Genomic DNA, 13,942 nt, shown 5'->3' on the forward strand with positions numbered 1-13,942 from the left:
AGATTTAATATTAGCAAAAGAAAGATGTGTTTGTTTTATAGGTGTGTTTGTTTCTTTTTTTTTTTTTAAAGATTTTATTTATTTGACAGAGAAAGATCACAAGTAGGCAGAGAGAGAGAGAGGGAAGCAGGATCCCCACTGAGCAGAGAGCCCGATGCGGGACTCAATCCCAGGACCCCGAGATCATGACTCGAGCTGAAGGCAGTGGCTTAACCCACTGAGCCACCCAGGCACCCCTAGGGGTGTTTGTTTCAAAAGCATCTTAGCCTCCCCTCTAGGTCCATAGAGGGGCATATTGACTGGACTTGACTGACTGTGAGCTAGGATCAAGTGAGAAGGGCAGAGGGGTAAAACTGTGTATGGGAAGGATATGGGGGATGGTACTTGTTGCCAAAGGAGACCCAAACCAGAAGTCTCCTGTACACTGAGTGCAAGCAGGACCCTATGTGACTGCATGGGAAAATAAACTTCTTTTCAATATCTAGAGCTGTTCTACTGTGCCATATAGTAGCCTCTAGCCACACGTAGCTATTGAGCCCTTGAAATTGTGACTTGTCTGAGTTGCGACATCCTGTACATATAAGGTATATGCCAAATTTGGAAGACTTAGTATAAAAAATGTACAGTATCTCATTATTTCTTTTTATTGGTTATATGTTAAAATGATAATATTTTGATGCATATGACTAAAGTTCATTTCATATTTCTTTATACTTTTAAAATGTGGCTATGAGAATATTATAAATGGTATCTATGGCTTGCAGTATATTTCTACTGGACAGTGTTATTCTACACTGCGTATTAGGGATAGTCGATAATAAGATGTCACAGCCTTACAGACATGACAAACATAAGTCAGGGGTCATAGAGGTTAAGATGTAACTTGTTTGGTAGGTAAATAGATTTTATTTTTCACATTTGTCAAACTATCTTTTAAGAGGATAAAGGCCATATTAAATCCCACCTTCAGGAATAAACTTTCTAGAGACTGAGAAGAAAATATTGCAAGAGTGCCTCCACTATTCCAAGAAAATTTTCAACTTCCCTCCCAAAGAAAGGGATCTGATATGAATTTTGTGGACTATAGAAAAATACATTCAAGAGATGTTAAAAGCACCAAGGGACAAATAGGCTTTTAGAGGGATAAAAGATAAATTTTGTTTTTCAGCTCTTTCAAGTTTTCTCTACCTTTGTTTTCTAGTCTGTTTTTTCACTTGGGGCTTCGAAAACAGGAAAGAGGCAGAAAGGTATCTCTAGTAATGTCAAAGAGGGTCTTATAAGAGCTTCTCGGTAAAGACATGTGGCTCTCAAGCTAGGATAACAGAAAGGGCTCCTCAGGCTCTGTAAAGTCAACAAACCAGCAGCTGAAATGTCTTCCTTCCCATTGTGTCCTCCAGGGTTGCTCTTAGAGTCCTGTTTGCCTGTGTCCTACTCTCAAGTGGTCACTGAACTTCTCTAAAAAGCCGAACGCCTAAGAAACCCCATCTGCTACTCCACCATGCTAACTGATTCCAGATGTCAAGAGGAAGGGGGCTTGGGAGATAGGATAACCAAGGCAGAAAAAACTCTCAGCAGAATCTTAATCTCACCTTGTGCTCAGCAGCTGTCCCATGGACATAGTGGTTAGCTCCTAGGCCTTGCGAGGTGCCCAGACCTCCCTCGGCTGTATTTACCCAAAAACTATCTTCTATGGTGGGGACCAGACTCCCTCCAACCAAGGTAAGGCCTGAAGTGTTGATTGTCAGTGTTCGCTCAATGGATCTGAAGTAGTTCAGAATTCCCAGACAGGTGCGCTGAAACAAAGAAAGACCAGGTTAGGACCCTGTCCTTTGGTGTCCCCACACGACAGAGTAAAACTGAATGGGGGCCCTGGAAACTGGCAAGTCGATTCCACCGCTGAAAAAGAAACACACCATCCCCAGAAAGGCCTGATGTTGCGGAAAAATCAGAACAAAGAACGAAGTGTAAAAATGCGTTGCTACTGGAAGAGCAGGCAAACCACCTTGGTGGACAGCCAAACCTTCCAGAAGTCTGAAGCCCGCATGCTGTGCCATCCACATACCTGCAGCTCCCTGATTCGCAGGTGGCGCAGATACAGGAAGGACAAGTAGGCTCCTTTCATCAGGACAGGACTCCCATCACTGGGCCCGGCCCCACCATCCAAACCGAGCAGTTGCAGGGCCACTGCAAAGCTGTACCTTTAGGGGGTAGGAAAAATAGAATAAATGCTTTTCACCTCAAAGTGGTTTGGAAAATTCATAGACACCAAACGGAAGTCATTTTATTTAACTTAAGGGAGTTTCACAGTAGCTACTCTTTAAAAATGCATTAGAAGGAAAATAATTACTCTATATGTATAAATACAAAAAGAAATTGCTTTTAGTAATTACTCTCATGAAAAACCCAGTCCTAGGGTGAAACATTAATTTAGTTGTCTGACCTGCTTGAACAGCCTTGCTTTTATTTCAGCTTCAAATATTTTTGAGTTAACATGTAACCTACCTATTAATCAGTCACTCAATTTCCACCCCCTCCCTGTATTTAATCCATTTCCTTGAGTCACCAATAACACGATTTAATTTTACCCTGTCTCTTTTTTCTGCTTGACGGGCTCACCAGCATGTTGGCAGCGACTTATCTGTGCTAGGTCATTTTCATTTTGTTCCATTGAAAGGTCTTCTTCCCTCATATTTTCATTCTATCAAAAAAGTAACATTCGTTGGATTACATGGACATCTGCAATATCATTAACAAAGTCACAGTTGGGCCACCACAAGATCAAACCCCATGACCCAAGGCATATTTATATGAACGAGCAGAAGAGTATTGGGATCCACTGCAGCATGTCCTATGAAAATCCAGATTTCTAGAATAAATTAGAGCCCACCATTATCATCATTATTTAGTCCTTGTTACATAAGACTCTTCACAGCTTTTAAAACCACCCCCCGACACACATAGAGCTTTTCCGTGATTCACTTATGAAAAGTTGATACACACATTTGTAGGTGTTTGAAACCTTGAACATCTCGAATCTAACCTTGTTCCAGGCTGAGAGAGATCGGTGGATTGAATGCTTCTTTCTACTTTTTAGCTATGTGATTTAATATTTTAAAGTCTTGATCCTGTTTTTGTGCTTGTAAAATGGCATAAAAATAGAAGATAAATTGCTGTGAGAATTAACATATAGTGATTGGCATCTTGTAGGTGCCCTATATGTGCTAGATCCCCCTGCCCATGAATTACTGTAGTCGGTCGGCCCGGCAGGATCTATCACAGAATTCATGGTTTGTGTTTATTTCCATAGGCATTTTTCCTGATATTGAGCAGTACTAGGTCACACACACACATATACAGAGTCCTAGGAAAAACTTGAAGAAGGTAATATTGATGAATTTCCTTCAAGTCCTAGGAAAAACTTGAAGAAGGTAATATTGAGTCTGCCCCTGGTCCTCCGGCAGCCCCTTTCTTCGTTGTTCTCTCTGCCTGCCCCTGGGCATACACCCCATTCTCATGAGACTATCTTTTATAGTGGTTCCAGTACCCACAGAAACACTACTGAGTGGCAATGAGTTAGCTTGGAACCCCACTCTTTGGGTTACTTATATTCTAATGGTTCGCTCTTGGGATTCCAATAAGCCCTTATGACAAAAATTGCTGGTTGTTCCCCAAGATCCACTTTCCTTTCTTCTTGTAGTAATTAAATATTTATTGTGGCACGTGGCCACCCAGATGGAGATGATATTTCCAAGCCTCTTTTGCAGGTAGGTGTGGCTATGTGACTAAGTTCTGGCCAAAGTGAAAATGCCGTGTGGCAGCTTCTGGGAATTTCCCTGAAGTGGCAGGTTCTCTCCCTCATTATCCAGTCTGCTGCTGAGGACAAGAATGTGACAGCTGGAGCTCCATCTCAGACCAGGTGTTGATCTTGGGTATGGAGGCTGCATCTGTTGGAACTCCAGGATAGAAGGAGCGTGGGTCCCTGAGGATTCCATGGAACAGAGTCATCATGCTAGTTCTGTACTTCCTACCCCTGGATCTTAATATAAGGGAGAGAGAAAGAAATTCCTATATCCTTTAATCCTCTGCCATTTTGTGTTTAATTATGACCAATGGCCAAATATAATTTTAACTAATACAGTACCCAAGACTCTAAAGACAGACTATTGATCTTTATGATGGGCAGTAGAGAAGAGAATTTGGGGCAGGGATATTAGGAAGAGTGAGTGAGAAGAAAGTTGTCTCATCGAGTATCGTTAAATGGCTTCCCATTCTGCCTGTGGGTAGAATTAGCTCCTGTCTGTTCTGGGTAAATGTGTACATTAGTGTATTTCCATGTAAACATCCCACAACCCCAGGACTGGAAAAGACTTAGGAAGTGACATGGGGCAAAGCGCATGAGTGTATTCCCCTAAGAGAACTAGACACAGTGCAGGTAAGCAGCAGGGTTGACCAGAAGCCAGAATGTCAACACCACCTGTGCTTGTTCCTTCTTCCTAGGTAGGTAACTCCTTTGACATTTACTCTACCTGGTGACTGGGTCTTTGCCAGCATTGTCTTGGGCAGTATTTTGATAGTTCTGAGATCTCCACTGATTGCAAATTTAATTCTTCTGGGAAAACTGGCAGGGGCAGTGGAGTGGGAGGTTTGGGGGAGGGTGGTGGGTGGAATAATCAGAGGAAAAATACGTCTAAAATGTATTTCCCACCTCCTAAATGTCCCCACAGCGTATTTCTGTATATCCACAGAATAAAAAGACTAGAAGGATAGATACCAAATGTTAACAATGTTATTGTTTTATTTGGGGGGTAAAATAATGGCTGATTTTTATTTTCTTCCTTGAGCTTTTCTACATTTCCCAAATTTTCGGTGATAATACATGTCATCATTGTCAGCAGAAAATGTTTGTTTTACATGTTCCATTGAATTGGATGAGGGAAACCAGAAAGGAGTGTTTTCTGTTTCCCTAAACTTCTTGCACATCGGAATGATTGTATACAACAGCACTTTTGTGAGGGCACACTATGCCCTCATTCCATCTGTGGAAACACAGGGGACCAGTAAAGCTGTTGGGGAAGAACCAGCTGCCCCTTGCCCTCTCCTCCCTGTGGCCAGTGAGAAGAAACAAAAGAAGAGGCACAGGATATAGTGTTTCCTGGTGCGGCAACACTCCATAACGTTAAAGAACAGTGACCAATTAAACCATATCTTTAGAAATATGATGGCCAATAGTAGTACTTAATGTCTATACATTTTAATAAACAGGTGTTTTCTTGGGGAATGGCACTGGATACGAGTAACTTAATAAAATACAAAGGTGGAAGGTTTGGGAGGATCCATATAGGGCTGGCTGGCCTATTGCTTCTGATTAGGACTATGGTTAAATTATTTTTAAGTTTTTTCAAAAGGATATAAAAAAAACCACAATCCTTTTAGACCATAATTCTCTTTTTTTAGTTATAAATTATCTTCAATTGACAATGATCAGAAAATCTGATATTTTTTCTTTATCCCCCAAACCCAGATCTTTAAGTGAATCTGGGAAAAGAATTGTGTATAAAGAAAAGAGTAGCCTGGGACGCCTGGGTGGCTCAGTTGGTTAAGCAGCTGCCTTCGGCTCAGGTCATGATCCCAGCGTCCTGGGATCGAGTCCCACATCGGGCTCCTTGCTCCGCAGGGAGCCTGCTTCTCCCTCTGACTCTGCCTTCCACTCTGCCTGTGCTCGCTCTCGCTCGCTCTCTCTCTGACAAATAAATAAAATCTTTAAAAAAAAAAAAAAAAAAAAAAAAAAAAAAAAAAAAAAAGAAAAGAGTAGCCTGCCTTACACGCCAATGGTAAATAAAGGGCCAATTCAAAATGTGATAGAAATATAAACATTATTGACTTTCAGATAAATATGTTTGATGTTAAAATGTGAGAAAGCAGGTTCTCTCATAAGTTGCTTGTTAGGGGAAAAAGGGTGTACCACTTCAGTAGGATCTATGGAAAATTTTCATGTGTATGTCAGTGACCCAGAGAACCTACTTCTAAGTATCTACTCTAAAGAAACACACATGCGCACAAGGAGGCATGTACAAGGAAGTTCAGTGGGAGTGGTTTCTAATGAGGTAAAAAATGGCAACAAGTATCCAGAGAGGTGTCTGTGTGAGCTGTTGTATGTGATAAAATATAACGCAAGCATTAAAAAGAACAGAGAAAGATCTCTAAGACATATAATTGGGTGAAAAAAGCAAGTTAACAAAGATATCCACAGAGTATGACAGATAATTTACATAGAAAACTAAAACACAATATTATACCATATATATGTGTATATATGTACACATATGTGTACATATGTGTTATGTGTATATATGTATATATGTACACATATATATGGTGTGTGTGTGTGTATATATATATAATATATATTTTATGAGGACATATGTTTGAATGTAAATGTATTGAAAAAGCTAAAGCAATAACAGTGTTTACCTCCGAGGAAGTGGAATGGGGACCAGATTAGAATTCCCATTAATTTAAAGCATTAAATTTTCAGTGATGTTTCAATTTTTCACAAGAAGATGTTTATGTATTATTTCTGTGGCTTAAAATTAATTTCTAACATCTTCTTAAGGAGAAACATCGTCACTTTACAGTGCAAAAACCTAGCAAACACCCCTAACTTAACCACATATCAAGCTTAACATCACAGCAATATACCAGGTTGATAACATCTGTCCCAGATATGGTGATAAGAAGGGCACTTCACCTCTGGGGTGTCCTTCCTTTAAAACTCCAACCCCAGTGTAACCATGAGAAAAACATCAGACAAATTTAAGTGAAGGGATTTTCTACAGGTTTCCTGACCAGTACTCCCAAAGACTGTCAAGGAAAGCCTGAGAAGCTGGCACAGACCTGAGGTGCCTGGGAAACATGACAAGCAAAGGCACTGTGGTGCTCTGAAGCACAAAGAAGACAGTAATGGAAAAACCAGTGACTTCCAAATACAGTCTAGTTTCGATATCAGTAAATGTACCAGTGCTCGTTCCTTGGGTGTGACAAAGTAATATGTCAATAACAGGAGAAACCTGACAGGGGATTCCTGGGAACTCCTTGTACTATCTTTGTAACTTTTCTGTAAATCTAAAACTGCTCTGAAATAAAACATTTATTTTCTAAACAACAACAAACTTCCTAAAGAAAAACTATTGGTGAATAGTATTCACTGAAAACTGATCCCGAAGTCATGCTATATTCTTTCTGAGCTGTCAAAATGGACAATCCTATGAGGTTTGCTTTCCTTCATGCAGAAGTAAGAAAGTTATTTTTCATGGGGTATGGATTGTTCCTTGCCAACTTCAGAATCCGAATGCTGACCAGCGTATAGATGCTAAAATTCATACTTGACTGCTACATGCGTGCAAAATAATCACAGAGCTTTACAATTCATACCCACATTCCTGTGACTCCTCCTATCTGCCTCGTTTAACTTCATCCTAATCTCCTCTGACTGGCATCCAATATTCAGAATGGCATTCAGATATTGAATAAAGTGCCCTTGACCAGAGCAGAAATACATAAGGAGTTCACAAAGTAACGCCCACAGGAAAATGGGAGGCAAAGTAGAAAACCATTGATCATTGCCTCTGAATTTTCTTTCTCCAATGCTGTGCTATTTTCTGTTTCCCCACTGGGAAAGCTCTTCACTAGCATGGCTGACTCCTTCTCACTTATCAAATGTCAGATCAGATGTTCCCAACTCAGAGCGGAAGCTCCTCTCTACCCCTCTGCCCCCTCTTCCTGTGGTTTTCCTCATGGCATCCACAGGTTAGAGATGAGATTAACTCTTCGGTCCACCTGTTTATTGCATGTTTCATTCCATGAGCAGCGCAGGTCCTGGCACAAAGGCAGTATCCATGTAATAATTAATAATTATAATAATTACAGTATCCATGTATGAATGAATGAATGAATGAATGAATCCATGTATCCATTCACTGAATGAATGAATGAATGAACGAACAAACTAATGAACAGGAAACGTGCATGACACTAACATGTAGGGTTAATTTGTGTGTGTTATGCCTCCCTTCAGGATCCACCTCTGAAATCTATAGGTGTTCTCATTCTCTAGGGTCCATTTACCATTAATCAATCTGAAAGTAGGTGTTCACATTTTTCTTCTTTTGGTCAATTCCAAGAACAACATTTACAAGTCAGTAAATAGCCCAAGGAAGTGGTTTTCTTTCTTTCATTCTTTTTTTCTTCTTTCCTCCAGTTTAACATGGGCAACTGCATTCAAAATAGATTGCTGAAAACAGAGACTACATTTCATCATACCCTGACTTTCCATCTCATGTGTAAATGGAGGGAAGCAGGAACAGAGGACGGCAGGAAATGTCAGTTCTCTCCACTGTGTGGCTGGTCTCCTTCCTCGCGCTGTAGCTCTTAGTGTTTTCCACTTTTCAAAAAAAAAAAAAAAAAAAAAAAAACCTGAGCCATCATCTCCTGCTCTTGCCCTGCACGTTCTGCTTTTCCTGGATAACCTCCTTCATCCCTTAAGTCTTCATGGGCACTGCTACAATTCTGGCCTGCTGGTCCAGCCAGACCCTGGACCATCACTTCCCCATGACTTCAAACGTGAAGCTCTTCACTACTGACTCCCGGTTCCTTTGCCTCCTACTTCTCCTTTACTCCTGTTCACCCTCATCTGCCCCCCTGGGACTTTTCTCAGTCAAGGAGGGAACAGACTTGTGGTGGCCCTCAAATGTTAAAACCAGAATCTCAGGTAAAGGAGGGTTCTTTCAAGATCAAGAGCTAGACTGTCCAGTATCTTAGGAGTGCCGGTCGTATTTAGTGATAAGGGCTGACTCTGGCTTCAACCTTCTCCCGTCTTTCCCACTCCCTACCTCCTTCTGCTTAAGTTTGGTTCAAGAAGCAAAAGAACTGGATGTTTTTAAATGTCCCCTTGTGAAATACAAATCAGAACCACAATGAGATACTACCTCACACCAGTCAGGGTGACTAAAATTAAAAAGTCAGGAAAAAACAGATGTTGGTGAAGATGCAGAGAAAGGGGAACCCTCTTGCACCGTTGGTGGGAATGAAAGCTGATGCAGCCACTCTGGAAAACAATACGAACTTTCCTCAAAAAGTTGAAGACAGAACTATACTACAACCAAGCAATTGCACTTCTGGATATTTACCCCGAGGATATAAATGTAGTGATCCAAAGGGGCATGTGCACCCCAATGTTTATAGCAGCAATGTCCACAATAACCAAACTATGGAAAGAACACAGATGCCCATCAACAGTAGAATGGATAAAGATGATGTGGTATAGGGGTACCCAGGCGGCTCAGTTGTTAAGCATCTGCCTTTGGCTCAGGTCATGATCCCAGGGCCCTGGGATCAAGCACCACATCAGGTTCCTTGCTCAGTGGGGAGAGCCTGTTTCTCCCTCTCTCTCACTCCCCTAGCTTGTGTTCCCTCTCCTGATGTGTCTCTCTGTCAAATAAATAAATAAAATCTTAAAAAAACAGAAGCTGTGATTATATATATATATATATACACACACACATATGTATATGTATATATATATATATGATGGAATGTTACACAGCCATCAAAAATGAAATCCTGGGGTGCCTGGGTGGCTCACTGGGTTAAAGCCTCTGCCTTCAGCTCAGGTCATGATCTCAGGGTCCTGGGATCGAGCCCCGCATTGGGCTCTCTGCTCAGTGGGGAGCCTGCTACCCTCTCTCTCTCTCTCTTTCTACCTGCTTCTCTGCCTGCTTATGATCTCTGTCAAATAAATAAATAAAATCTTTAAAAAAAATGAAATCCTGCTATTTGTAACGACATGGATGGAACTAGAGGGTATTATGCTAAGTGAACGAAGTCACTTAGCAATCAGAGGAAGACAATTAATCATACGATCTCACTTATATGTGGAATTTAAGAAACAAAACAGAGGATCATAGGGGAAGAGAAGAAAAAAATAAAACAAGATGAAATGCTCATTACATTGAATATTACATCACAGAACTGTGCCTCTGAAACCAATAATACATTATATGTTAGTTAACTGAATTTAAATAAAGAATGTATTTTTTTTTAAATCCCCTTATTAGTATAAGGTCTTCCTGGTGACGTATGGGGTAGGAAAAAATGTGGCTATTTTCTCAGCTCTCTCAGGATGCTCGCTGAGGGCTGTCACTGGTAGCCACCTGCCTGTCAAGGAAATCAGAGTCCAGGTGATCAATGCCATGATAATGCTGTCTCTGCTCCTGATCTCTTTGGCCAACTCATTTTTTATTAGATTCTCTAGATCCTTATCTGAACAGGTTGAAAAGTTGTAGAGGTTGTGGGGTGTGTGTGTGTGTGTGTGTGTGTGTGTGTGTTTGTGTGTTACACATGCATGTACTTTTGTGTTTGCTTCCAGCTAATCTGTAAGTCATCTACTAAACTTCTTCATACCTTTGACTTTCGGTATAATTTCTACAATTATATTTAGGGGTGAAAATAATAGGATTATTATGAATATTAGGCTCACTGAAAGTCATGCCCTCTTACTTTAACTGGGCCCTCTGGCTACATGGTCATCCTTATATTCTTTTCTCCATTGGTGGCCCGGTGGCATTACCCACAGTGACCCACCTCCTTATGTGTCACTTTAACCTTCAATCTCACTAATGCAGGCATCTTCCCACCCCCTCCTCTCTCTCTCTCTCTCTCTGAGACAGCCAGAGGCATTTACAAGCTACCACATCTTATCTTTTGTACCTGACAATTCTATAGATCTTATTCACCTCAAGGGAAATGATGCCAATTTTCCTTTCTCAAAATTACTCCTTCAACTAGTTTCTTTCCATTTCTTTTCTTTTATTTATTTATTTGACAGATAGAGATCACAAGTAGGTAGAGAGGCAGGCAGAGAGAGAGAGGAGGATTGAGCCCAATGCAGGACTCAATCCCAGGACCCTGAGATCATGACCTGAGCCTAAGGCAGAGGCTTACCCCACTAAGCCATCCAGGCGCCCACCTTCAACTGGTTTCTTCATCCCACCCCCTCCTCTTTCCCCAGGGTCATCTGTTTCTCAAATTCATATCTTCCATCTCTTCATCTCCACTGCTCATTTCTCCCAGATCATAAACATACTGAGTTTTCCCATTTAAATAAGCAAAGGAAACAATACTCTTCCCTTGGAGCAACAAACAATAGCAAATTATTTTTTTAAAAGCCTCCAAGGAGGAGATTTTTTTTAATTATTTATTTATTTGACAGACAGAGATTACAAGTAGGCAGAGAGGCAGGCAGAGAGAGGAGGAAGCAGACTCCCTGCTGAGCAGAGAGCCCGATGTGGGGCTCGATCCCAGGACCCTGGGATCATGACCTGAGCCGAAGGCCGAGGCTTTAACCCACTGAGCCACCCAGGTGCTCCAAACAATAGCAAATTATTAAAAATGTTGTAGTACCATTGTAAAGACAAATATCCAATAGCTTTGTATAGAAATTGCCTTTTGTTGCCAAACTTCAGGCCTATCTTATGTAGTAGCTATCTAGCTGGCTTCCCTACCTGCAGTCTCTCCCTCTTTCAATCCAACTAACACCTTGCTGCCACATCAATCTTCCTAAAAATACAACTTTGTATATATCACTTCCCTTATAGGATAAAACACAAATTCCTTTTTCTGAAATTTATGGACATTCACAACTTTCCCTCTCCTCCCACTTAAAAAAACTTTTCCTCCCCATATTACCACATGACTTACTCCACCAACCTGGCCTTGAACCCTCCACACACAGTGTCTCTTCTGCATGGTTGTTCATGCCTCCCTTCTACAATGTGCTTACCTCTCCACCACCACTTCCCTGAGCCCCATGAGTCCTTCAAACCCAGTTCAGTTTCCTCCTGAAAGGTTTTTCCCAGAAGAACCAACCCTAGGGGGACCACTTTGCCTCTACAGACTCACACTATTTAACAATTGTCCAACTCATTTGGTGTTTAGCACTAGAATGTGTGCCTTTGCATTGGTAAATAGTGGTTATGTATATGTCCCAGCAGCAATCTCTTATATTATACCTCTTTACATTCTTCTTTTTAATCAGCAATTAAATCTTTTTATTGAAAAAACAAACCTGGCTGGGTAATGAAGCTCTTATGAAGAGGGTTTTTGAAAAACTTCCAAAGGTAAATTTCTAAGATCTACACAAAAGTAGTGAGTTGGACAGAAAGGCATATTGGTTATTTCTTCCTGTTTTACCTGGTAGAGATTGATGTTGCTATAAATATTCTCCCAGATGTCGTCATAGTTGCACTGATGCAAACCCTGGCCAGCCACAGAAGTTGGACAAGATGGAGGTGGCATGATTGTCTTTGCAGCATGGTCTTGGAGCACTTGCATTACTCGCTCGGGGCTGGAAATCTCAAGTAGAACAAGAGGGAAAAGAATGGTTTGGTAAAGGATTATTCCCTTCTATTCAGCAAAAGTTTGATCATATACACACAAATAAGAAAGAATCCCCAGGTGGGGCTTTATTCAGTTAAAAAATAAAAATCCCATTCAAACATCATGATTCCCTTTGGTATGTCCATCCACTGAACATTGTGAATATTTAAATACACACAGCATCTCATTTAAAATTCTGCAACAACCCTCTAAATACAAAGTAGATTGTACCCCCACAAATGTTATAGCACCAATGAAAAGATAAATACCCATCATTTTGGGTACAAACCCTGTTTGCTATTAGGAAGCTGCCAGGAGATGGAGGAAGAGGATGCTGGATTGTATGAGGAAAGTACAAGCTTTGTAAGGACACAAGCCTTGGCTCATATCTCTGCTGGAATCCTGACTTCGCCACACAGAGCAGGACAAGTCAACCTAATAAGAACACCAATGATGTCTCTCCCAGGATTGGTGCAAAAATTCCCATCATGTAGTAAGTACTGAATAAATGTTCCTTCTTCTCTTCTGGAGGTAAAGGATCAAGTAATAGTCCCAGAATTGAATTTCAACGGCAGTGATACATGTAACACAATATTTTACAAGGAAATTCAAATATCATTTAGTCCAATCCCTACCAAAACCCCCCCAATTACTTTTTTCGCAGAAATAGAAAGATTCACCCTAAAATTCATGTGAAACCTCAAAGGACACCAAATAGCAATGTAATTTTGAAAAAGAAGAATAAAATTGGTGGACACACACTTTCTGATTTCAAACCATATTACAAAGCTATGGTAATCAAAATGGTGTGGTCCTGGAATAAATTGGGCATCTAGACCAACAGAATAGACTAGAGAGCATAGAAATAAACCCTTGAGTATATGGTCATATGATCTTAGACATGGATGTCAATACCATTCAACAGAGAAGGGACAGTCTCTTCAACAAATTATTCTAGGAAAACAGGATATCCACATGTAAAAAAATGAAGTTAAACCTTTATCAGACACAATACACAAAAAATTAACTCATAATGGAGATTGGTGGAGCAAGATGGCAGAGGAGTAGGAGACCTAAATTTTGTCTAGTCCCATGAATTCAGCTAGATAGTTATCAAACCATTCTGAACACCTACAAATTCAACAGGAGGTCAAAGAGAATAGCAGCAATTCTATGAACAGAAAAGCAACCACTTTCTGGAAGGTAGGATGAAGTGTATCCGAGCCAATATACAGGAAGATAGACTGTGGGGGAAGGGGCCACATCCCAGCAAGCAGTAAAAGCAGTGGGGTACAAAATTGGAACTTTTAGAAGTCTGCTGCACTGAGGAACCTTGCTCCAGAGGATAAGCAGACAGGTGGCGGGGGTGGCAGATGGGAGGAGGAGACTTCGCTGGGACAATGTGGTCTCAGGATCCTCAGGGTCGTGGAAAAACCAGTAGAGTGTCTGAGTACGTCAAAGCTCCCAGGTATTAGACCAGGGCAGCTGGCTGCAAGGGTGGAGTCAAGGA

The 13,942-nt window shown here is 40.9% G+C and overlaps 1 protein-coding gene across 6 annotated transcripts in view; it reads right to left on the reverse strand.

Annotated features, from left to right (window-relative positions):
* The window catches only part of LOC131833517 (uncharacterized), a 206,821-nt gene that overhangs the window by 131,893 nt on the left and 60,986 nt on the right, over nt 1-13,942 (reverse strand). For all 6 annotated transcript variants that reach the window (XR_009354499.1, XR_009354500.1, XR_009354501.1 and 3 more), the window contains exons 12-15: nt 12,247-12,408; nt 2,586-2,698; nt 2,063-2,198; nt 1,590-1,793 (exon numbers count right to left, since the gene is read on the reverse strand). Coding sequence is in view for 3 of the 6 variants with exons in the window: in XM_059176879.1 (XP_059032862.1) it covers nt 1,590-1,793; nt 2,063-2,198; nt 2,586-2,698; nt 12,247-12,408 (615 nt within the window). In the remaining 3 variants the exon portion in view is untranslated. The remainder of the gene's footprint in view (nt 1-1,589; nt 1,794-2,062; nt 2,199-2,585; nt 2,699-12,246; nt 12,409-13,942) is intronic.

This window comes from Mustela lutreola, chromosome 6 (genome assembly GCF_030435805.1).
Source record: "Mustela lutreola isolate mMusLut2 chromosome 6, mMusLut2.pri, whole genome shotgun sequence".
NCBI classification, from domain to species: Eukaryota; Metazoa; Chordata; class Mammalia; order Carnivora; family Mustelidae; genus Mustela; species Mustela lutreola.